The 25,345-nt window shown below is 38.6% G+C and overlaps 3 protein-coding genes across 7 annotated transcripts in view; 1 reads left to right on the top strand and 2 right to left on the bottom strand.

The window, feature by feature from the left end:
• Positions 1-327: 327 nt before the first annotated feature.
• Positions 328-5,076, bottom strand: LOC133529001 (uncharacterized protein K02A2.6-like). Of its 2 annotated transcripts, none has more exons than XM_061866571.1 (2): positions 4,018-4,980; positions 328-3,639 (listed from the first exon to the last, which is right to left on the bottom strand). In XM_061866571.1, exon 2 carries the CDS (start codon positions 3,489-3,491, stop codon positions 1,317-1,319), a length of 2,175 nt encoding a protein of 724 aa, XP_061722555.1. In that variant the 5' UTR covers positions 3,492-3,639; positions 4,018-4,980; the 3' UTR covers positions 328-1,316. The 2 variants fall into 2 exon arrangements, with proteins under 2 accessions (XP_061722555.1, XP_061722556.1); XM_061866572.1 differs by having other exon boundaries at positions 3,501-3,639; positions 4,018-5,076.
• On the bottom strand, positions 328-21,291 carry LOC133529002 (apoptosis-inducing factor 3). Of its 2 annotated transcripts, XR_009801087.1 has the most exons (5): positions 21,043-21,291; positions 20,766-20,855; positions 18,783-19,117; positions 5,144-8,029; positions 328-376 (listed from the first exon to the last, which is right to left on the bottom strand). XR_009801087.1 is itself a non-coding variant. In XM_061866573.1 (4 exons), exons 1-4 carry the CDS (start codon positions 21,107-21,109, stop codon positions 6,731-6,733), a joined length of 1,791 nt encoding a protein of 596 aa, XP_061722557.1. In that variant the 5' UTR covers positions 21,110-21,291; the 3' UTR covers positions 5,066-6,730. The 2 variants fall into 2 exon arrangements, 1 of the variants encoding a protein (XP_061722557.1); XM_061866573.1 differs by lacking the exon at positions 328-376 and having other exon boundaries at positions 5,066-8,029.
• A 674-nt stretch (positions 21,292-21,965) lies between these two features.
• The window catches only part of LOC133529000 (oxysterol-binding protein 1), a 36,311-nt gene continuing 32,931 nt past the window's right edge, over positions 21,966-25,345 (top strand). Inside the window, exon 1 of one of the 3 annotated variants that reach the window (XM_061866569.1) lies at positions 21,966-22,214. In XM_061866569.1, coding sequence (XP_061722553.1) covers positions 22,069-22,214 — 146 coding nt within the window. In that variant the 5' untranslated portion in view covers positions 21,966-22,068. The remainder of the gene's footprint in view (positions 22,215-25,345) is intronic. The other 2 variants (XM_061866570.1, XM_061866568.1) reach the window with 2 other exon arrangements.

The following is a 25,345-nucleotide window of genomic DNA, read 5'->3' as shown; positions in this document are numbered from 1 at the left end:
AATGATGTAACATTATATGAACGTTTTAGTCACCTTCGTGTGAAGGAATCATGGGATTAATGATATATTGTATTAGCAGGATAAGAAGAGAATAACTTTTGACAACACTTATCCCAATGTTATGGTGGCTCAATGAATTAATTAAGCAAAAAGTCCAATACCATATCCATAAAACTTGGCATTGTGTTATTTGTCCTGAATGGGCTTAAAAAATTACTGGAACTGCCTTGTACTGCTACACAAATTATGTATAAGTTTATTTTAATTTTGCTAATAAATGAGATAATTAGTCCACATCATTTTTTATTTGGAATGACAGAAACATCATTTATTGTGCATAAATAATAACTTTATTCATGGACATCAATGTAAATATCTTAATTGAAGTGTTTCGATAATTAAAACAACGAGAGTACGTTAACATAGCTGATGCTTTATTCGACTGTCGGTATGCCTACAATATTATAAGTACCCACATATCTATACATAACACCCTCACACTTATTCTAATATTACATAGTAACAATTAAAAAGGAATGCGATGATACAATAACAATTATGGTTTAAGCGGCGCTAGTTATTATTAGCACAAAAGTATTAAGAATAATAATACATAGTTGGGTACGGATAGTTAGTTTATAGAATTGCACCGTTACGCTTATACAAAGAAAACTCATCACATTAGATCGGTTAAGGAAAAATATAAACTTATGATGAACTAAAATCTACACATATCCATAGTGCCCATACATCTAGGCATAACTAGATAACGTTATCAGATTAACATTAACAAACGTAGTCAATTTCAAATCCGTAGCGTTTTACTTCTTTAGGTATTCTTTTTTTTAATGTCGGTAACGGTGGGTCGACACGTTTCGCTTGTTTAGAGTTCCCCCCCTCAACTACCTTTGGCTCCCCGTCGCACGCACGAGGCGGGACCTCTGCGGGCGACGCCGGCGCCTGCGATGGTGCTAGCTGTTCCGAGGCGGACCTCGTGTCATCGCCAAGGCTGTTTGCCATAACTTCGACACTGGGGACGGCGTCATTAATACCAGTAAGTCGGCCGCTCTGCACGACACTCCCTGGTTCGGTTTCAGCATTTGATGGAGGGCAAACGTTAGAGTTTCTTAAGTGGCGGCGTTTCATTTGATCTATATGTCGATGGTGTGTAGATCCGTCACCTGTCACAATCGTATAATCAGATCCGCCAAACCTATTGGCTACGTAACCTTCCGCCCATTTCGCACCCGGTCCAAAAGTTCGGTATTGCACGGGCTCACCTATTTCTAAATGCCTAGATGGCCTATGTGACCGTTCTACCATTTTTGATTGTTCGTTGATGACTTAGCGGATCTATCTGGTTTAATGGCATCTAATCGAATACGTAAGTCGCGGCCCTGCAATAGGCGAGCGGGTGTCTCGCCGGTGGTACAATGAGGTGTATTATGATAATGCAATAGAAAATTGAGTATGGCTTTGTCAATGTTTACCCCTTCATGTTTGGCTTTTTTAATTACTTTTTTGATCAATTTAACAGCTGCCTCCGCCGCTCCATTAGACGCCGCGTGGTAAGGAGCCGAATAGATATGACGCACACAATTCTTTTCTAAAAAGTCATTAAATTGCTTACTAGAGAAAGGCGGGCCATTATCGGAGACTATTTGTTTTGGAATTCCCCACCTTGACCAAGATTCTAATAATTTACTTATGACACAATCGGCGGTGGTACGGGTCATGCACGACACTTCTATCCATTTTGATCGCGCGTCAATCGAAACCATGTAAGTACGACTATCTAATGGACCTAGAAAGTCGATATGAACCCTTTCATAAGCTCGCGACGGCCAATGCCATGGCACCGGTGCGCTCGCCGGCGGTGCTGGAGCCACCGCCGCGCACGCGTCGCATGCTCGACATCGCGCTTCTATAGCCTCGTCCATTCCGGGCCACCACGCGTAACTCCTGGCCATGGCTTTGGTCTTCACGACGCCCATGTGAGGCTCGTGCAGTTCTCGCAGCACTATCTCGCGGCACGCTTCTGGAATTACTACACGATGCCCCCACATGACACAGTCAAGTTCTAAATACAACTCTTTTTGCCTATTAAAATATGGTTGCATTTCCCTAATTTCCGCACTGTCGGGCCAACCATTTTTTATATAATTAACCACTCGACCTAGCAATGGATCCTTTGCTGTCTTTAGACGTATTTCGTTACAGTCTAGAAAGAGCGCATCAGATGCAAAATGCAAGTAAGATTGCTCCGGAGGGTCAGCTTCCTTACTCTGTCCTATCGGTAGCCGCGATAGCGCGTCGGCGCAATTTCCCGCTGAGTCCACATATTGAATATCAAAATCATAAGCCATTAAAAGCAAAGCCCATCGCTGCATTCGACTCGAAGTCATGCTTGGCACACCAGTTTGAGGACCAAAAATACTTATTAAAGGTTTATGATCAGTTACTAACGTGAACCGCTTGCCATATAAATATTGATGAAATTTCTGAGTTGAAAAAACAATCGCGAGTGCTTCTCGGTGTATCTGCGAATAATTTTGTTCAGCTGTATTAAGTTTCCTTGATACATATGCCACCGGACGCTCCCGCCCCTGCCCGTCTGGCTGGCTGAGCACGCCGGCGACCCCGCGCGGGCTGGCGTCACATGTTAGCGTCACGTGATTGTTAGGGTCATAGTGCGCTAGTATACGCTTCCCTATCAATAAGGATTTGATTTTGTTAAAGGCCTCATCGCAATTTATTGACCAATTCCACCGCGCACCTTTCTTTAGCAGGCTATGTATGGGGTGTAAAATATCGCTCGAGTTAGGAATGAACTTAGAATAGAAATTAACCATACCCAAGAACGATCTCACCTCGGTCACGCACGATGGTGGTGGCATTTTTGCTACAGCCGCGACCTTGTTAGGGTCTGGTTTTATCCCGTCTTTGCTGACAACAAACCCTAAATAACAAACCTCGTCGGCAAGAAACGTGCACTTACTTTTCTTTAACTTTAAACCTAAATCCTTTAACCGCTTCAATACAGCTTCTAACGTAGCTAAATGACCCTCCCGAGTTTTACCAAATATTAAAATGTCGTCACAAAAACTCTGAGCATTGGGAATATCCTTCACTATGGACTCGCTAATTCTACAAAATATTCCCGAACTTGATGACAAGCCGTATGGAAGCCTATTGTACTTAAAAAGCCCCCGGTGAGTATTAATAACCGTTAACATTTTTGAATCCTCCGACAAGCAAATCTGATTATACGCCTGTGACAAGTCTATTTTTGTAAATAATTCTCCCCCCGATAAGTTAGCAAATAATTCCTCAACTTTCGGCAACGGGTACCTATCTACCTTAAGAACCGGATTAAGCGTCACCTTAAAGTCGGCGCACACTCTCAAACCTCCATCCTTTTTCGTTACCGGAACCAGGGGAGTCGCCCAGTCGGCGCAGTCAACGGGTTCGATGACGCCGCTCCGCAGCATGGCGTCAAGCTCGGCGTCGACGCGGCCCCGCAGCGCGAAAGGCAGTGGTCGCGCGCGCCGGTACACCGGCGCCGCACCCTCGCGCACGCGCAGCGTAGCCGTCCCACCGTTGTAGCACCCGAGACCCCCATCGAAAACTTCCTTATATCTGTCGAGAATTACATTTAAATCTCTATTAACACTAGCTGCTAACGGAATTGACATTGCTAACCGGGCTACACTTCATTATCGGTATTTTTACCCGTAATTCGGCTAGCCACTCCCTGCCTAGCAAACTGGTTTCACCATGTTCTACAACATACAAGTCCAAGTTCTTTGTAATTGAACGATAAGTTACTGGCACTGTAATTACACCATATGTTTTCATTTTAGTGCGGTCGTAAAATCTGAATACGCTACTTGGTTTTTTAAGCATCTCATTCTTAAAATATAATTCATAGGTTTTTTTGCTAATAAATGAACCAGCCGCCCCTGTATCAATTTCCATTACTAATTGTCGCCCATTAACACATATAGGTAAACTCACCGGCTTGTATTGACTTAATGAAACTCTGTACAACGCTTCCTCCTCTTCCTCCGATTCACTTGTTTCCCCTTCGCTATCTTCTCCGGTAACAAAATAGGCCCGTGACCGGCCGCCATAGCGCCCTGGGGTCGCTCTTTCATTGTGAGACGACCTCTTGGGACACATTCGACGTAAATGTCCCGTCTTCCGGCACATACTACATATGTACTCGCTGAACTTGCACGTCGAAAAACAATGATTAGTAGCACCGCATGCAGTACAAGGCGTCGCACCGCGTACGCTTCCAGCTGTTCCCCGCGCACTAAAACCCGTTTCCCGCTGCTGGCGCTGCGCTGGCGGCCGCCGCCCGGCCCCGCGCCCCGCGCCGTCTCCGCCAGCCACGCGATGCACCGCTCCCGCGGGCGCTCCTGATGCTCCACTGTTGCCGCCCGTCATAATCGCTGCATCACGCTCTGCTGCCTCCAATGAACATGCCAAGGTCACCGCCTTGGCATACGTCAAATCCTCCTCCGCAAACAGCCGTTGCCGTATAACGTCCCCACTCACGCCGCATACAAACTGGTCTCGAAGATTGTCGGCTAAAGTTTCTTTAAAATCGCATGTTCGCGCCAACTTCTTTAGCTCCGCCATGTACTGCGATATAGACTCGCCCGCCGCTTGCCTTCTAAGCCGAAAACGGTATCGTTCGGCCATTATGGATGGCTTCGGCTTTAAATGTTTTTGCACCAACGCTACCAACTCCGTGAAAGTTAATTCCGACGGTTTTTTTGGGCTCGCGAGATTCGTCATTAACTCGTAACACTGATCACCAACCACCGCAATTAACGTTGACAACTGTTTATCCTTCTCCACAGAATTAGCGTTAAAATACATTTCGAGCCGCTCACAGTACAAGTCCCAACTCCCATTTTCGATGTCGAACTCGCGAATTTTACCGATTGACATTTTTTTATTGTTATTTCGCACGCGTCTATTATTGCGATAAATAGCTTTAAACTTGTTCTCCGAAGTCGCCAATGAAGTGTTTCGATAATTAAAACAACGAGAGTACGTTAACATAGCTGATGCTTTATTCGACTGTCGGTATGCCTACAATATTATAAGTACCCACATATCTATACATAACATTAATACAGAATAATATCACATTTAGTAAACATTCTCACTTTGCACTGTTACAATCCTTGATTAAAACACCACCCTTCTTTATATAAATCAGCTAAACATTCATGCCTTGTAATCTGTATAGTGTAGTAACATTTGTGTCACTATTCGCAAACAAAAGGGATAAAGACTAACTGAAGAAAACAATATAATAACAATAAATACAAAGATCAAAGTGCAAGAAGAAATGCTATAATCAATGAGCGGAATTCTTCATAGCAAAAATCAAACTGTCAGAGGGATTGACCTAACTGTTTTATCGACTTATCAATAAATATTTGTCACTTAACGAAACAAAGTTAAAGTAATGAAATTAGGCTTTTGGATATACGTACAAACAAATTAACGGTGTCCCTAATTAGCTGACTGCCACTGTATTTTGGTATAATAGTAAAGAATAAAACAGAAAATACTTTTATGATGTAAATGAACGTAACATTTAGAGCAATATATTGTGGAAGAATCTTCTTTGAAACTGAAATAAGAATCTTTCTGTATCCATTTTTTTATTGTTTTCTTTTAGGATTAACCATTTTAGTAACACGGCACGGAAATCACTCATGAAAACTCAAGTGACATATGTGACGATTTACTTAATACGGAGATGCAAGTTGCTTATCAAAGAGGTCAAATGTTACAGAATAATCTTTTAAGTTGATTATGGATACCTAATGCGATATTATTCCGTAACATCGATAAGTCGATAAAACAGTTAGGTCAATCCCTCTGACAGTTTGATTTTTGCTATGAAGAATTCCGCTCATTGGCTATAATGCATTTAATATCACCTCTTGATGGGAGAGGAGATAAGATAACAGCTAATTCTTCTTATATCAATCTTAACATTCATGTGAATGATATAAGAAGAATTAGCTGATTTTTTAATTTGATGATTCAAGTTGTTAAAGTAAGATCTCTAAGGACCATAAATGTTAAAAATATTCAATATAACAATCTGCAACAAATTTTGTAACTAAAATGGTTTTTTTTAAAGTATATCTTCATGCTTTAAGTATACAGTATATGGAGCGAAAAGTTTTCCAGTGCACAAACTTTAGTACAATTTGTGGACATGAAATTGTATGCTTTTACACTTTACCATGGACATCCACGACAACGCCACGTAAAACTTGTTAACATTTTACATTTTCTAGGGTGTCCTTAAGTGTCATTGATTTAGTGGAATCATTTTGATGATCATTAAGGTCATTAAAATGTATACACTGAAAAAACTCACTCTGTATAGATACCATTACATACATTCAACACTCAACAAATTAAATTTTCTTTAGAAATAAGACATTGTGATACTTTTAATAAGTACTCTAAATGATTGTATCCAGTATCTTACTGAGTAGTATCTCACTGTTGTGCTTGAGAACATAAAAAAACTTAAAACTAAATATGTAATATAAAATGTTAAAATAATTTAAGTAATACTTATAATTTCAATAAGTCATTTACTTGACTTTGTGAAGTTATATAAAAAAAACTCTTACATAATTATTATAAATTTTCCATATATGTGGTCGACCAAATCCTATTAATATTAATTAATATTTTTGGTCCACGCAAAAGCGTCATCTTTGAGGTCCTTCCTGTACAGAGATTTCCCTTGATGTAGGAACTCCGCAAACTGGGACACGACCGGATCCCTCATGCAGGACGCCACGGCGATCACCTTGTCCTTCTCATCGAAAAAGAAAATAACGAATTTGAGGCCGGCAATATCGCCGTCTATCATGGTGCTAGCCGGGCGCCCGCAACCAGCGTAGCGAATAGATTTCCCAAATACCATAGTCCAGAAGTATGGAACCGTTCTTAAAGGCGCTTCCCTCTTTAGAATGTTTAAAGCGGCCACACGTCCATGGTATTGAGCTAAGCCAATATGTCCTATGCTCATTTGTTTGTTCTCGTAACTATACACGGGAGCGTACGCGATATCGCCACCGGCATAAATATGTTTGATATTAGTTTCCAACTTATCGTTAACGTTAACCGCGCCGTTGGGTTGCAAAGCGATACCGGTGTCTCTTAAAAAGTCTGTGTAGTAGGTAGTTCCCACACCCAAAATGAGCATATCAGCTTGCAATGTGGTTCCGTTGGCGAGCTCCACCGATTTGATAACACCGTTCTCACCATTGCATTTCACGATTGTGGTTTGGAAATGGAACGTCACACCGTTCTCTTCAAACAGCTTTTGAAGGCTCTGGCCTATTTCTTTACCAAACACGAGACCTAAAGGAGCGTCATCTTTCCCGACGACAGTCATGGATTTTGCTTTCTTAACGCAAGACGAAGCGATTTCAAGACCGATGAAACTCAAACCTAAAACGACTACATTCTTATCTCCACCCTCACCTAAAGCATTCAAAATATCTACTGAATCTTGAAAGTCTCTAACAGTGAATATGTTCTTAAGATCAATGCCAGGTACATCAGGCACGCGTGGTTTGCATCCAGTAGCTAAATACAATGAATTATAAGGCAGTTTGGAGCCGTTGCTAAGATGTACTAGTTTGGCATCGGGCTCGAGTTTAACGGCTTCTGTGCCTTTGACAACATGAATATTCGATCCATTGTAATATTCCTGTGTTCTTGCCTGTAACTTTTCTATGTCAGTGGCTGTTCCTATCTTGGATACTTTGATCCTGTCGTAGGGAAGGAAGTGTTCTCTAGCGACGATGGTGATGCGGCCGCGGTAGCCCTCGGCGCGGAGGGTCTCGGCGCAGGTGGCGCCCGAGGGCCCGCCGCCCACGATGACCACGGAGGAGCCGTCGGCGGTGCAGGGGCTGCCGAGGTCCTTGATGCGCTTGTTGCTCTTTAGGTCGCTGATCTTGGCGCGTACCTGAAACAGAGAGGCGGTTTTTATTAGTAAGGATGTTGCAAATATAAACTCGTAGCAATATTAAACTTTTTTACGGAAAACGTAATTAAATTGTATTAATACACAAAAGAAGCATATGAAGAAGGATATAGCTACGATATATCATCTATTCAACCTGCCTTAATATTTACACCTTAGGGAACACAAATAAATCTTTTCTTGTCAAACATATAAAAGGTGATTGAGAAAAATAAACAAATTAGCTTTCTAGGTATAAGAGTCTGAATAGAGCGTTAATGGTCAGTTACCCGGGTTCTTATCTTCTTATCATATAGAAATCGCTACAGCAGTTTAATACACAAATGTTGTTCGTTTAGTATAGAAAATTACTGTTTCCGTGACAACTGACAAAGTATTAAAATGTAAAGCGACTGAGGTCGACAGTGCAGTTAGGTTACCTACCTTGACATTGTATTCAATGACACAGTGTTGGTGTGGTATTTTTGCGTTAATTATATGAATTATATCATACATGAAATTAGGAGTATGTTACAGTTGCCAAATAATTTGCACCGATTCGCCATACAAATCGTTGGAATTCGGTGCAAATTGATTTGTTATTTCATTAAATACAGCCTATATTTTTATTACATTGAACAACTTCACTTCCCAGTAAAGAAGCTATTTCCTTATTTCTATCATCGTGTGTAAATCAGTTTCGCAAATGAGTCTTACGTCTGGAGAAGGTAAGGTTTAAATTTGTGAGAGTCAGAATGGCGGGTGTACCTAAATAAAATTAAATGAAAACCATACCATATTTTTGTACCTAATTTGTACTATTTAGTAAATATTAAATAAATAATAAATTATCATTATAGACATGATTTTCTGAGTTATTTGAACTTAACAGATTAAACATTTAAGGTACTAAATCCTGGCGTAATAAAAATAATTATACCTTAGCGTTTTTTCTTAAAAATTAAATCGATAACTTGAAAAATTATAACGCCTGCAAAATTGTAATAGCAAGCAAAATAAAAAACGAGTAAAATTTGGAAAGCACAAATAAAACGACTCATATTATAATTGAATATGAAGGTACAAAAATTTGGCTTTTATAGAATTTATCAATGACCCGCCCGAAAGTACACCCGCCATTCTGACTGTCAGGATGGCGGGTGTACTGTTTTTTGATGATAACTTTACGTACCGTGAGGTACAATTTTTTTTAATGGAGGTACTTTTTATTGGTGGTATCTCGAGGTATCCCATTGCTCCTGCCATGTATTAAATAGATCCGACAGTGAACCACCCAGAAGGTCTGTACTGTAAATATCCTCTTTTATTGATCCAATCTCAATAGCTCGTTTTGCCCATGTATCAGCCATCTCATTGCCGCTAATACCACAGTGGCTTGGAACCCACCCGAGAACAATATTTAGGCCCCTTAATTCACACCTACACAGTACAGCTTTGATTTCTAAAATCAAAGGAAATTTGTCTTTAAGTATTTTTACGGTTATAGCCCAGATTTCTAAGTGTCTTAATACATAAATAGGTAACTTCAATATCCGCTCCCATGCTCTTGTGACTATGAAAATATGATGTCAGATATTGTTTCGCGTTTCTACGTTAAAGATATCGCAGCGCAAAAGGCTCAAAAGACTGCACGTACATATTAACTGAAATAGTTGAGCCTTTTATCATTTTCATGGATAAAAGTCTGCAAATTGAGTCAGAGAACCGTTTGCCCGGAACTAAGTAAACAATCTCACTCATATGCACACGTTCTTGTGATTCAACGCTTTTAATGAGTTATTACTATTACAGTTGAGATGGTCGACCTTCGGATTATTGAGTCACCGCTGTATACTAGTAAACCGCCCGACTGACCCTGGACACTTTTTTTATGGTAGTTTTGACAGGCATATACTTGATTCATGGAATATTAAATGATTATGTTTCAATTAATACTGTTAATAAATACATGGTTACAATAGTTATTTACGATACAAGTGCGAAAAATAGGATATTCTCAACGAGTGGCGAATTTTAAAACACGACCGAATGGAGTGTTTTAAATCGACACAAGGGTTAATAATACGTAGTCCTTGATAAATTAACAAGTCAGCCGGATACTAAAATCGCACATAGCCAAATTAATAAACTGAGCACATATGACAAAGTTTGACAGTCATTGTTTAAACAGTATCGAGGAAGGAAATAATAATATTATTATTATTTTACAGCCTAGTTTAAAATAATTAGTGACTTTTCTTCAAATTTTTATCCTCTCAAGTTCTTACATCTTCTGTAAGTACTTCTTTAGTCATATATTTCTATCTTCTTTAGTCATATATGTCTGACCGATGAAGCCGATGGTTCTGGGTTCAAATCCCGGCAAGGGCATTTATTTGTGTGATGAGCATGGATATTTGTTCCTGAGTCATGGGTGTAGTCTATGTATTTAAGTACGAGTATTTATATATTATATATATCATTGTTTGATTAGTCACAACACAAGCCTTCTTGAGCGTACTGTGGGGCTTAGTCGATTTCTGTAATTATGTCCTATAATATTTGTGCAATTGATAGGTAGTATGAGGTAGGTACTATTAGGTACACTATAGTGTATTTTTCTTCCATTAAGAATTAAATGATAACGTTAATAACTTGATACAACAGTTTATTTTAATGAGGAAAAGTGATAATATTGTAGTAAAATATCGATATAAAGAGTGACCGCGATAGTTATTGGTCCCTTCATAGTAACCTTGATACCTGTCAAGTTACAAGTCACGAACTAATACTGGCCATGTGTACAATTATGGCAATGGGCGGCTGTGTGCCTCATTAAATGGGAAGAATAAGAATAGGTTTGCGATCCAAGCGAAATAACGGTACTTCACTCTTCAAATGTGAAAGGCATACATATAGTAATTTTTGTATTTTCTGTAACAAATCAAGCATTTACATTTAAAAAAGTGACATTTGATGAAGTGGGAACTGCTGATGATGATCAGAATGGAACTCTTCAACGACGCATAGTACACGTTTGGCGATTTCTCCTCTTCGCTGTGTTTGTTAAGTAAATTAGATTTTCAAGACAATTTTTTTGTCAGGTTCGAGTTCTGACGATGGGGTCCATGAGGAATCGAGTGAACTCTTCAAATATGAAAGGCATACATATAGTGATTTTTGTATTTTCTTTAACAAATCAAGCATTTACATTTTAAAAAAGTGACATTTGATGAAGTGGAACTGCTGATGATGATCAGAATGGTACTCTTCAACGACGCATAGTACACGTTTGGCGATTTGTCCTCTTCGCTGTTTGTTAAGCAAATTAGATTTTAAAGGCAAATTTTTGTCAAGTTCGAGTTCTGACGATAGGGTCCATGAGGACTCAAGGGAACTCCTCAAATGTTAAAGGCATATATATAGTTATCTTAGTCAAGTATCTTACCAGTCAATCATAGGGCAAATCTAAAATGTGTCAAGGTGGGTGCAGTCGCAAAAAAAACATGTTACCTCCTTTTCTACATAATTAGGCGTAGGACGCTGTCTTTTTAATTTCATTGTATGAAATCTAAAATCAACAATAACCGTGCTTTCACCGGTCTCCTTCATTGAAGTCGATTTTTTTTCTTAAAAATTATATAGCCGCATTTTTCTATTGACGAACTGAGTGTGCCAGAGTTATTATTTTACCCGAGCAAAGCCGGGTTTTCGTCTAGTTATATTATAATTGTAATTTATTTTTTACCCAAATAAACATTTTCATTTTCATTTACTTAAGTATAATGTGCAGCATCATCGTTCATCACAAAACGATGGACGAAAAAAGGCAGCGTGCGAGCGTGACATCATTGCCTAATGGCTGCTAATAACATAAGATGTTAGTCATTTCACAATCACCTGACAAGTCCATCACAAGGACATTTAGGATAAGAAAATAGCTCCCCAGTGCCTCAGAACAAGTTTTTGATTTTATAAGATTGTACTTTTATTTCGATAGACATCTATTACTCATTAGAAATCCGAGCCATATTGTCCCACTCTAACGCACGAGTCGCATGCCGCGTTTTCTGTCTCGCTCATTAGACTGCTCGGCGAGAGCCGAGCGCACCCAAAAATTGAGTGAAATATACCACTGCTGTCAGACCGAAGTTTTGATTTCGACATAAAGCTCCGCGATTAAAGCTCTGAATATAGTCCATGGAATTGGTACATTTTACCTAACATCAAATGAGGTAGTTCTGTTTTTTGAATATGTTGGTAGTGATGAAATGGTAATAACATATCCAAGTTTTCGACCTCGAAAGCCCTTGGGATCATTGTAAAGTACGTGAAAATACATTCCATTTTAGGACTTTTTCGGTTTTTGTAAAAAAAAAATCCACCTAGAACCGGAGTTACGGCAAAAGTCACTATGTACACTTTCAAGAAGATGAAATTTGCAATTAATTGGCAATATAGTCTTGATAGTCTTATTGAGCCAAATACTTTCTACGGCTTCTCAAAGTTTTACAAAATTTTGACTAACTGTAACTGCAAAAAAGGTTGTACCAGCAGTTGCGGTTGCAGGGAAGAGGACTGAAATGCTCAGCTGTTTGCAACTACACCAATGGTCAATCCTGCGGGAATATACTAGACAGGAGATGTGTGCCGACATTGAAAAACCATTCACTGATGATCCACCATCAGATGACGATTTCGACCTCCCTGATCAGGTTGACGAAGAAATCCTACCACATACGCTGGGTGCAAAAGAAGTGCTGTGGATTCAGAGGACAAGCGTGGTCCATCAAAGATATACAAGAGATGCGAGTTATAACAAGTTTCCTCACTGTACTGTATATTATGCACACAATGATCCGAAGGGCTTTCGAGGTGGAAAACTTGGATTTGTCATTACTATTTCATTACTAATAACATATATAAAAAACAGAAGTACCTCATTTGATGTACGATTTCCATGTATTAATAGTCGCAATCAATTTGGATGACATTTGGTATTTAGAAAGTTTGATTCAGTCAGTGAGAACGGCATAGGATATTTACGATATTCTACGATACGCATACGAAAGTCGCGGGGAAAAGCTAGTTATTTACAAAACATATATAGAATACAGCCCCATTTAGACGGTTTTTTTTATACTACGTCGGTGGCAAACAAGCATACGGCCCGCCTGATGTTAAGCAGTCTCCGTAGCCTATGTACGCCTGCAACTCCGGGGGTTCAATAACTAGCATGCTATTTTCGTTACATTACGATATTTGATATTTTGCGTGGTTGGACCTGCGTATTATGTCCTTAAACTACGTCCGAAAGAGAGGTTATGGGCATTGTGAATGTCATCTTGCTTTGTGTGGTAGGACACAGCACAGCGGATGTTATTCCAGATCTAGAGCAGAGCCCAACTGGGGAAGTACCTCCACCTTGCAGAAAACCGCAGCCAAATAACACTAGACCCTCATAGTGTTGTGTTCCTGCCGATGAGTAAGGTTGCCAGAGCTCAACGAGGGGGGGAGGGGTTAGGGTCGGCAACGCGCATGTAAGTCCTCTGGAGTTGCAGGCGTACATAGGCTACGGAGCCTGCTTGTCATCAGGCGGCCGTATGCTTGTTTACCACCGACATAGTATAAACAAAAAAAAAATTGTTCGATCGACTGAATTAATTGTAGGTACTCTGTAGTTAGCAATGTATCGAATATTACATGCAAGTTCTTAAACCGGCTAAATGGGGCACAATAATGAATGTCAAATTAAAGGTAGGGCATTCGTTGTATTTAATACAGATATATTGACAGATAATTATTATGGGAACAGATCCGTTCCTAATGTTTATACATATACCTAGAGGGTTGCAATGGAATGGAAGAATGCTCGATATGGCCTGGCACGATCCTCTCATTTTTAATTAAATTCCTTCACGCAATACCCTGCTTTCTTATTCCCCTGAGGTCGACCTTTTGAAGCGTAAGTAGAACGGAACTGGTAAAGAAATATTTGGATGGTACATTCAAAAGGTTTAATTTTTGACCCATTTCGTACCTTGTCACAGTGACAAACAACATGATAGTCGCTAGAGACCTCTTTTTTACAGTGACAAGGTACAAAATGGGTCACAAATTAAATCTTTTGACTGTACATATATATATGGTTCGAATTCAGACTATACCAATTTCGTGTTTCGGTTTTTTAAGAGCCGTTACGCACTGTCGACTAGTCGACGGTGACTTGGTCTCTTGGCGACCAAAACATAGGGAACTAATAGGGCCAGGAGACCAAGCCGAGCACAAGCATCACTAAACCATGTTGTGTTCTTCACAACTATATTCTAGAGAGCGCAGACGGATATAATTTGTCGTCTCGACAGTTGCTCGCAGTGTGAACGCTTCCATTCGAACCAGTGTTCCTAGTGGTCGCCGGCGACCAGCAGTCGCTTGGGCGTCGCCACTACGCAGCGAGTCGCTGAGTTGCCCGGACGACTGTCGAATAAGTGCGTAAACGCCTATAAAAACTACAGGAAGTCAGTCTGAGAGTTAAGGGCGAATAATTCCATACAAATTATAAAAAGCTGGTAACTCTTATGATAATTTGAAAGCTTGTTTTATACTCTTTTTTTTTTAATACTACGTCGGTGGCAAACAAGCATACGGCCTGCCTGATGGTAAACAGTCTCCGTAGCCTATGTACACCTGCAACTCCAGAGGAGTTACATGCGCGTTGCCGACCCTAACCCCACCCCCCTCGTTGAGCTCTGGCAACCTTACTCACCGGCAGGAACACAACACTACACAGGCGTTGCGTGTTCACGTAGCGTATAGGGACCGTGCGCGTTGGAGGGTCTGCCATCTTGTGGTCTGAATCGGAACCATAAACAGGCACATTTACACGTCAAGTGTTTTGTTGTGCATAGTAGGTTCTGCCATCTTGTGGGCTACATCGGAACAAAAAACATCACATTTACGCCTCGCGCCAAAAATCTGACGGCTCCTGTGCTGCCTCCTATAGTTCATGCACGCTCCCTATTCGCCGTGTTTGTGTAAATATTCGTATGAAGTACGAACATCACAAACACGACATCCACGCTTGGGGTGCCAACAGAAAAACGCAAATATGCTTGAACTTACTACTTACTATGAGGGAGCCATGTGAACGCAAATATTTGCCTTATTTCCTTAAGCCGATAAGCAGACGGATACGCGTGTTTGGCTTATTCTAGCAAATATGGCAAATATAGACGAATACATCCACCTCACATTTCGTAAAGAGCAACGAACCTATCTATAGGTATATTTAAATTTAAAGTATGAGTTCACAATAGTATTAGAATATGCATGGTATATTATACGCTAGGAATCTACAAATATCTGAATGTAGGTATGATATTTTTGTAAACATGAATGTTGCAAATGCAATAAGTTAAAATTAGACACGATCCGTCGTCTGTCTGACGGCATTAGAACAATTCCGTTCAATGTAAACACTACATGTTAAATTATACTAATGGTCCATGGCCAAAAGAGCTTTCTGGCTCAGCTTGTTGCTTTGGCTACGTGAGTACGTGTCTGTCTCTTGGCCCTCTTGGGTCACGCTTAATAGCCTTATTTTATAGGGTTTTAATTCGACTCTTCTTTCTAATCGAAAGAAGGTACGTTTGGATCAAAGCTAACGCTTTAGCTTGGTTGCCTTGGTTACATATATCTCTGTCTCTTGGGTAACGTCAGAGGGTTACTTTGACCCAAATATATAGCACGCATAGAAGGGTATAACAAAAAATATAAAAACGTGAATGGACAGCTAAAACTAACTACATGACAATATCAATGCAATCATCAAACCAGCCAAAATTACCCTCCAGGGCCAATATAGGTAGGTAAGTAAGAGTATGTCTTAACTAAACAGTACTTTTAGAGAATGTATTGTTTAACCTTTTGAACGCCAAGAAAACCTAAAGTCGTCGTTAATAGTCATGCCCGCCACGCCAAGGAATAGGTGTTATGGCGGACGCTGTCAAAGTAACCACACAAAAACACACACAAGTAAGTAAGTAAGTAGTCACACTTTCGAGTAAGGTTTACATTAGCTCCCTTGCCCCGGAGCTTGGCGTTTGAGTTATGTTTGTGTTTATGACATAAAGCGTTAAAAAGATTAAGAACATTTTAGGATTCAGTAGCCACAATGGGAAAAAACTCGTTTCGTCGCTTCTGTTCGTATGGTCCACGTATTATACGTTGAAACTAAAAATAACTATAAGACGTATAGCTATTTTACGACCTATTTCTTAGTCATGTCATGTGCGAATGTGAGCTAATCTAATCTGATACCTGACTGGGTTTTGGGTTTTTTGTAGATTAGCATATTTGGGCGCGGTATGTTCAAAGGAAGAGAGAAAAAGGCGGGAAACGATTATGACTAACGAGTACTATTAGTTAATCAGGGCGCGGACTAGACACACGCGAGCGGCGGCGGCGGCGCGGGCAGCGGGCGAACAGGGCAACCGCCTGGGGCCTCGCGCAACAGGCCAAGCAGCAAACATTTTTTTTAACGTGAAACACGAGTAGAGTCAAACTCGGTGCAGAGTTAGCTAAGACGGACTCTTGTCTTCTCTTGAAATGTTTATAAAAAGACGTAAGAGGAGTTAATTGAAAAAAACAACAACTTAGAAGTTAAAATTTGTTTTGCTGCGACGCCGTAGCCATTTGGTATACATTTATATATATATATATATATATATATATAATTGGCATGCCAAAGCTCGGATAGCAGGAGGGATATTCCAGCCTTCACCTCGAGAACTCACCATGATAGAGCTGCAGGAGGGTTGGGTTCGGATCCCCCCGAGGGTTGCCCACCTTGTCGTGGTGGAGGGGCTTAGTAGCCGTGGCTTGGTCTCCCACGGTGAAGCGAAGAGGCAACCAGGGCCGGCCTGTTTGAGGTGCGAGCTGGCCCGAGGAGGACGCTCCAAGTGTTCATGATAAGAACAATGGTTATTTTTTTAGTAATGAACCGAAAGGCTGGAGGCCGAGCTGCAGGACAGCAGAGCACAGACACAGTTGTTTGACGAATAGCAACAATGATCTTTAAGGCCCTAGGTGGCCGAAGAGCGATCTCCACGTTAGGCCAGGCCTTTTGCCGGCCTCAATTATGAAAGCACACTTTATTAAAAGAAAACTGCATACGGTTGAAGACCCAAAATATCCAAGCAAGTCGCATTTTTGAGTGATGCCAAAGGTTGAGCAGCAAGAGTAAATCGCTATAAAGCGATATCTTCCAGACAACCTTCAGATCGCGAATCTGGCAAGAAATAAGTCATGTTACATATTTGCCGTGACTTATTTTTCAAAAGTGTTTTCAATAAAAAGACACGTCAAAATTGCTTACCTTATTTCTAATGCTAAAAATAACGAACTACTTATAGACGACAGCGGTGGTCGCCACCCGCCGTTTCGCTCCCCGCGCCGCCAGTCGCGAGCGTCCAGTCCGCAGTCTTATATTTATGAAATTATGACTCCTTAAAAGACGGCAGTTAAGCCGTGGTAGATAAATTATGACATAGCCATTTTGTGATAATCAGTACACGACACATAAGATAGCGCGCAAGATATTATTCACAGTATATTTCCGTAGCATAAGTCAACGTTTTTTGCAACTTAATTGCAATAATTAATAGGTATATTAATCAAGGCAATTCTACGATAGTAAGTATGAGGGACGTGAAAAATGTTGAGCCGCAACATTAGCGTTTCAAAATACCGCATAGTCACCCTCCACTATTGCGATTTTTACGCGGTTATCACACTTATGCATATGCGTATGCCGCTTCGCATATAGCGATATCTCGCTTACTCACTAGGGCTACGTGCAGTTTGTGAAGACCGCCTTATGTCAGTCGCAACGGAGACGGTATATATATGCATTTAGGATGGGAAGCTGTTTATTGGCTTGTTCGTGCATGCTAATTAATGTACCCAATTAAGTATCTTCAAAACGGCTAGGCTGATTTGGTTGCGGTTGAAAGTGATATTAATTTTTTTTTTTTTTATGTAATAGGCTGCAAACGAGCAGACGAGCCGCCTGATGGGAAGCAGTCATCGCCGCCCATGGACATAAGCAACATCGGAGGAGCCACTTATGCGTTGCCAACCATTGAGAACCCTAAAAACCTGCTTCTTGAAGAACCCCATGTCATAGCGCAAGGGAAACACCTCAGAAGGTAGGTGGTGATATGATGATACTCCAGCAATGGTTCTTAGGTTCAAATGCATCTAGTGAGATGGCCTAATGAAATCATATCTCGACAAATTGTCAAGTTAAACAAAGTACAAAAACCTGTAATTACATATACAATGACAAGATTCACAGCACAACTGTCGTGTAATAATAAACTTTTCAATTTGAATTTCACTTTACAGTCCCATCTTAAGAGCTCCATAGAATGGTGAGAGTCAGAATGGCGGGTGTACCTAAATAAAATTAAATGAAAACCATACCATATTTTTGTACCTAATTTGTACTATTTATGATGGCGGGTGTACTGTTTTTTGATGATAGCTTTGTGTACCGTGAGGTACATTTTTTTTTAAGGGGGGTACCAAATAGTACAAATGAGGTACAAAAATATGGTATGCTTTTCATTTATTTTTATTTAGGTACACCCGCCATTCTGACTCTCACATAGAATGGAAGTATCTATTACTAAAGGATCTATTTCTTCAACCGTACGAATACTTCAGTTAGTATAATAAGTCTTTAAAAACTCACCTTAACTTCTCCTTTTTCAGTAACTGTAACCTTGTAGCATGGTAGTGAATCAAAGCCAGGAAACTCTTCAATATCCCCCGTCTTGATATTGAAGCAAGCTCCATGCCACTGGCACCTTATTCTCCCATCTCCAAGAGCCCCAGACACCAAAGGAGCCCCATAATGAGTGCACTTAGTGCCCAAGGCACTAAATTCTCCTTTCTGTTTGACAAGTAACACTTTGCCTTCATCTCCAATGTCAAAAACTTTCATTTCATTGTCTTTCAAATCATCTTGCTGGCAGACAACTGACTCTACATAGTTGCTGGTTGATTCCAAGCGGGAAATGGTGCCCGCTGAAAAAAAAAACCTACTTATTACTTAATTTTGTATGAAGATGTAGACCAGCTTATCTGGATATTGAAATGATTGAGTCCGTGAAATATTAGATTTATTAAACACATTTCTTGTTTTATGTTCTAAATATTTTACAACAGAAACATGTTATTATATTTTATAATGTATTTTTTATTATATGTTTCTTTTGTTATATTGTGATTTCATCTAAACTGTCATTGATATAATGCCTATTGTAATATAATTATTAAATAGCTTATAAACATTTTTATTAATGACTTTTGTCATATTATATTTTTGTATGTATAACATAATACCTTATATAACTTTATCAAGTATAAGTACATAATACAGGGTGGACCAAAAGTCTTTTTACATTTGTATACAATTTTGTATACAAATGTAAAAAGACTTTTGGTCCACCCTGTATATTGATTATATTGTATTCAGATTTATATATTTCATTTAATGATAACGTAAAATTGTACTTAATTTATATAACCAGTATGCAGGCTGTATAATTAAGTACAGATTATCATCCCAACTAACCCAACCTAACCAATTTTTTCAAGGTTTTCGATTCTGCGGGGGCCACAGTTCAAACCTTACCTACACCACTTTTTTTTTGCTAGTTACTTTATTCTACGGGGGGTCGAAGTTCTAACCTGACCCTCCTTTTGCTAGGTAGTTATTCATTTGTTTGGAGTCACAGTTCCAACCTAACCTTATTATGTCATGCAACTAATTATGCCACTTATAGTCTTATGACCATTATATCAATAATGACATTAAGTATGTAAGCTGTTCATTAGGTATTACGGTAGTATGCCATTTATTACATTAATCAAAATAATGATATATCAAACTATATTATATGAAAAGTACCTCAACTCATATAGAGTCATTGCGCTAGTTTCCGTCCAAATCTCTAGTTTTCGTCCACCTGAGAAAATTTCATCCACCTGACAGAAACCTACCTCACTGCACAAATTTGGACTTATTACAATCCTTAATGTGTTAACAATAGATCTATCTACATAAAATGGATATTTCACAAGTTGCTAATTAAAAATGAATCATATTCATTGCTACTTTCCCAAGTGGACGAAAACTAGAGCCTGGACGGAAACCAGCACAACGACCCTACATAATATATATGATAACTATACATAATGTTCACTGGATAAGATAACACCTATAAATATGGAACCAAATAAAGAAGAATCAGCTGACTCAAGTCAAATTAAAAAAGAACACTTAATTTTTTAAGTTAAGTTTAAACTTAGAATTTTTTTTTACTTTCTTTCATAATCTTTATCTTTCCTGACCTTAGCTTTGAAAACCAAAATGGGATTATGTGAACTTCATCAGCAAAGCCAAATAGACATGAAAGTTATGTTATTATATTTTCATTTCATACCCACAATAGAGAACCTATAAAAACTATGCATATTCATCATAAGTGGGTAGATTTCCTTCAAGTTTTGTAACTTTAGTAACACTTCAACACTGGAGCAGGTATCAAGGTTTGCAACTGACACTGAATCTCATTTAAGTTTCGGTCACGGCCGTCACAGATGCTTATTATTTTTACCTACCTTTTAGTTACAACATTTAAATAAGAACAGTAAAAATGTAAGTACTTACGTCTTTCAGAGGTTTCCCTGCTTGATGTGGTGTTTATATTACAAGTCCGCGAAAATGAAGTACCCATTTTATTAGTATTTACTACTGAACCTGTGAATCAATATTATTTTAACTAATAATAAGAATTTGGAAATTCGCTCTATTTTTCTTAGACCTTCATAAGATATACGATAAGAACTCCGCTCAATTAGGTCAGTTGTAACAACAAGTTATGTAGAATTAAAAGCGTAGTAATGTCTACTTGTAACATAAATAAATTAAGGGAAAGGAAAATTACCTTGAACAATACGTCTAACGACCTTGCTCAAGTAACCGCTTCTGCAAAATACGACCATTACGACCATAACAAAAAGCTGGATTGCAGCTGACAAATCACTGTCACTTTTTCTGTTGCCAGCTCAATAGTGTTAGCCTGTATTCAGGGAAAAAATAAATTATCAACCCACCATAAACATTTCATGTAAAATGTTGCCAAGACGAAACCTTTCAAACTGTGCTATAACCGCGAAAATCGAAGTTCGTCAATTGCGGGCATTTTTCTCAGTCACTCTAATTACGTCTTTCGGTTTGCGAATTTCGGTTTTCGCGGTAGGCCCCCAGGTACGCAAGGGAAATACGGTGATAGAGGTACGCGGTCCGCAACGCCGGTGCACTGTGCAAAGGTGTCGACACATGTTGAGTACAGTGCGTCCCAGTCCCAATGCCCTTCATAATTTCCACGGCAATAACAAATATATAATACATTAAATTTATAATATGTAAATGGTATATGTAATGGGGTTATTACTTGTGTATGTATACTGAACGGTCACTGAACTCACTGAGATCGTGTTGACAGTTTGACACTGAAACTGAATATTAATAGAACCATTTGAAACAATCATATCTCAACCGCATCCATCGGCATCAAAATATAGGTAAAAAAAAAAAAAGCTGGTTACATTAATGCATTCAAGTTAAATAAAAAAATGAACGCATCTTTAGATCTTCAGAAGCGTTCGAATACTATTTCACAGTATTTATTTATCCTAAAAATAAAAGTAGTAAATAATGTTATCACATGTTGTAAAAAAATATTCATTTATTTTTATTGTAAGCCTCATTATTTCTATATTTCCATAAATATTTCATTAAACTCAATGACATGGTAATAGTAAATAACTTGTATATAATATTGACATTTTGTGATGTACGTTCATAATGTCACCACTTCACCAGTATACTGATTATGGTGGACGTGGCCTAGGTGGTGAATATTTTTTGTTGTATTATGTTTTCACCATCGTCATAATATAATAAGGAAATGTCTGAAGCGATTGTGCCCAAGGGTCAGCCGACTCCCGGCGGCGATCCTGAAAAGAAGGGGTGGTTGTTCAAGTGGACAAATTATTTAAAAGGTTATCAGCGAAGATGGTTCGTGTTATCGAATGGATTGTTATCATACTACAGGTAAATGCTACAAATTACTCTTTTGTTATACCTTTTCCTGCTATAAGAAATCTAAGTGCTAGCTCGTAATATGTTTTATAATCGATATAATTACGGTACTTAGTTCGTATTCGTTGCATAGTTTTTGCTTATCATTTTCACTCTACTGACATTCCAATGTTTATTCCTATTTTTAGATAAAACATAGCTAAAAGTTGACAGTTGTGAAGTTTTCTATATTAGGTCGCAGCATCCGTAGTCCCATTATGCAGCAGTATGGGCAGCTGTCGTGATTAAGCGGTTGTTATCAATAATTGATAGGCCATGCATGGGTATCCTTCATAGCCCATTACTCACTCTTGATATGTTAACGAGCTTCATTTAAATGATTTGTAAATTTATTACTACTTCTTATTAGTTCTGATTGGCAATGAGATTCTTATGGAGATTGCAATTTTATTAAGTATATAAATAATTTGAAATTTATGAACAATACTTGTGTCTTGTTTTGTTGCAAAGCGAACTTAGTGCTTAATGAATTTATTTAATCAGAAATTAATAGTTTTAAGAATTTAGCAGTCTTTTTCTTGCAAAGATATCTCTCATTTGTAAAATTGTATCTTCCCATCCTTTGTACATCTTTTTACTAATGGCTTAACCAATCATATTCACTGTACTTTTCATTTAAACTCTTAATCAAGCTGTACTTTCATAATATAAACTCTTAATGAAGCTGTACTTTCAAAAGATAAGAGGATGAGATATATTTTTTTCTTTTTAGATTCATATTTTTTATGAACATGTTCACTAAACTAAAAAATATTTTTTGAAGACTTAGGAGGGTCTTAGGTTTTCCGAGCTCTAATCAAATTTGGCGTGCAGCAGTTTGAACTCTTGAAACTCACAGGTCGTAACACTGATGCAAATTATTATTTTTTTACTTTCCGTTTGTAGAAAAATGTTTACTTCATTTTTCTTTACAGTTTTGTTGAGATTGATTTACTTACAGTAATTCAAACACCACCATTAGTCAGTGAGTTAAGCTGCTGATGGACAGATATACAGATATGGAGAAACTAAAAGGGCCTGACCTAACCAGGAACTAAACCTGACCTATATAGCCGACCCCTTAACCTTTTCCGAAGTTTGTTGTTTAGGTTCCTACACACTTTTCTCGGTCAACAAAGGTTTGAACCAACAATTTGAGCAAATGTCAGGGTATAATAGAGCTAATATTTAGGTTTCTAACATTAATAAATTTAACTTATTTCATGCCTTCTACTTTTCCATACAAAATTTATATCATGTAAGTATGTCATTGCACAGAACATGCTAAATAAAATAATTTGGTCATAGAGTCATAGCATTATCATTTATCATTTGTTTGGGCCAAGTAAGCTAACATTAAGAGCAGACAAGATGAGTCACATCTATTATCTTTCAACGGCAATTATGTAAGATACTACCAACTAATAATTGTGCTGTGGCATTGAGTAAATTCCGTTTACACATACATATTTACATAGGTTTTTGATATTGATGTGAGACTTGCGGTGTTTGTACGGACTATTAAATAACAATTAGTAAACTTTATTACAAAGATACAATTAGTTAAGAGTATTCTTATTTGTATCTGAATATGCATACTAATGCGGCAATCCTGATGGAATTAAAAATCCAGTGTCGGTTATCATCCATTTGTCTCCAGTGGATCCTTAGTTACTTTGGACACATAGCGAGACATGAGCCGGACAACTTCGAAAAGCGCATTATGTTTGGCATGTTGGATGGAGGATGGGGTAGTGGACGTCCACCAACCTGCTACGTGGACATTGTAAAGAAGGCCTGCCAGGGATCTACACAGGCGCCTAATCTAGGCGGAAAATCATGCAGAATGGAGAGCCTTGGTGCACAAAATAACGATCTCATGTGGTCGCGACCCTCAGTCGTGAGGAAAGAAGGAAGAAGATCTGAATATTAAATATGTTGTTATATTAAAATGTATTAATTACATAATGTAATAGTATTGTTCAAAATGCCAACACCCAATGTTACGGCATGTTCTAGTTACGGAGAATGGATGTTAATTGCGCTAATGTCTGCCGCGGCTCAGTTAGCAGTGAGGGGAATCTTATCACCTGTTATATACCAGTTCTCATGCTAATTAAGTACTTATACACAAACAATGACTGCTGAAGATAAATTTAAATTTACCAAAAAGCTAGTTGTCAATATAATTTCAGGCAATAGTTCTGAAATGTTAAAAACTTTAAATACTTGAGTGTAAATCTAATATTGTAAGAAAAATGCACGAGTGTCGTGGAACACTCGATTGGAACGAAGTACCTATATTATTATTGTTTAACAAATACAAAAAAAATAACTTAATAGACAATATAATAATTATCGAATCTGCTCGCAACATTTCACAAATTTGTTCAGAAATGCGAGTTACAGGCATAAGGAAACATTTTTGTACAAGCTGAAACTGATACGCTTCGCTCGTGCTTCACACTCGCTTAGTCGATCAAAAATATAAAATTCAAGTTTTTAAAAAATACAAAAAGAAATATACACACGACGCTTACACGTTTGGGGCTCGAACCCGGATCGTCGCTGTTTCAAAGCAGATGTTTGCTAACTGCGCCACTATAGGATATGCGTAAGACGGTGAAATAAGGTGTCTTATTCTCGACAAAGAATTTAAATAAGAAAGGGTCTTACAACAAATCATACATTTTTTCGCATAGCCCCCATCCGTCAACCGTCCGATAAGGAACTTCGTTCCAAAAAATACATGCAAAAAAATAATAAATACATATGGGTAAAATAATCCTAAGGCAATCCGCTTTGAAAAAATAATTAAATGCTGCATATAGCGTTGTTGTAACACGGGCATTATATTTAACTCGGCCAAACAATTGAAAACTATGACATATTATCAATGTCATTTCGAACAGCGAGATATAGAACAGATTATGGAGTGTGGAATTAAAAGGAGTGAAATCTCTTATAGTAGAACTGTTGCAAAAGCGTCCAGCTGTCCAAATCTCTCTAGAGTAGCTAAGGACCTAGGCGTTATATGGACGGAGTGAAGTGCGCTGTCTATGATTTAATTTTTTTTCAAGTATTCTAGGTATTGTAGCGTGTTT

This window comes from Cydia pomonella, chromosome 20 (assembly GCF_033807575.1).
Source record: "Cydia pomonella isolate Wapato2018A chromosome 20, ilCydPomo1, whole genome shotgun sequence".
In the NCBI taxonomy this organism is placed as follows: Eukaryota; Metazoa; Arthropoda; class Insecta; order Lepidoptera; family Tortricidae; genus Cydia; species Cydia pomonella.
Note: the sequence above shows the minus strand (reverse complement) of the source record. Positions and strands in the feature narration are given on the sequence as shown.

Excerpts from the sequence above, each read along its gene's own strand:
- LOC133529001 (XM_061866571.1), bottom strand. The coding sequence starts at position 3,491 with ATGCTGCGGAGCGGCGTCATCGAACCCGTTGACTGCGCCGACTGGGCG.
- LOC133529002 (XM_061866573.1), bottom strand. The coding sequence starts at position 21,109 with ATGGTCGTAATGGTCGTATTTTGCAGAAGCGGTTACTTGAGCAAGGTC. Across the intron at positions 20,856-21,042 it reads CGTTAGACGTATTGTTCAAG|GTTCAGTAGTAAATACTAAT; the intron begins GTAATTTTCCTT and ends ATTGATTCACAG. Across the intron at positions 8,030-18,782 it reads CTGAAAAAGGAGAAGTTAAG|GTACGCGCCAAGATCAGCGA; the intron begins GTGAGTTTTTAA and ends TCTCTGTTTCAG.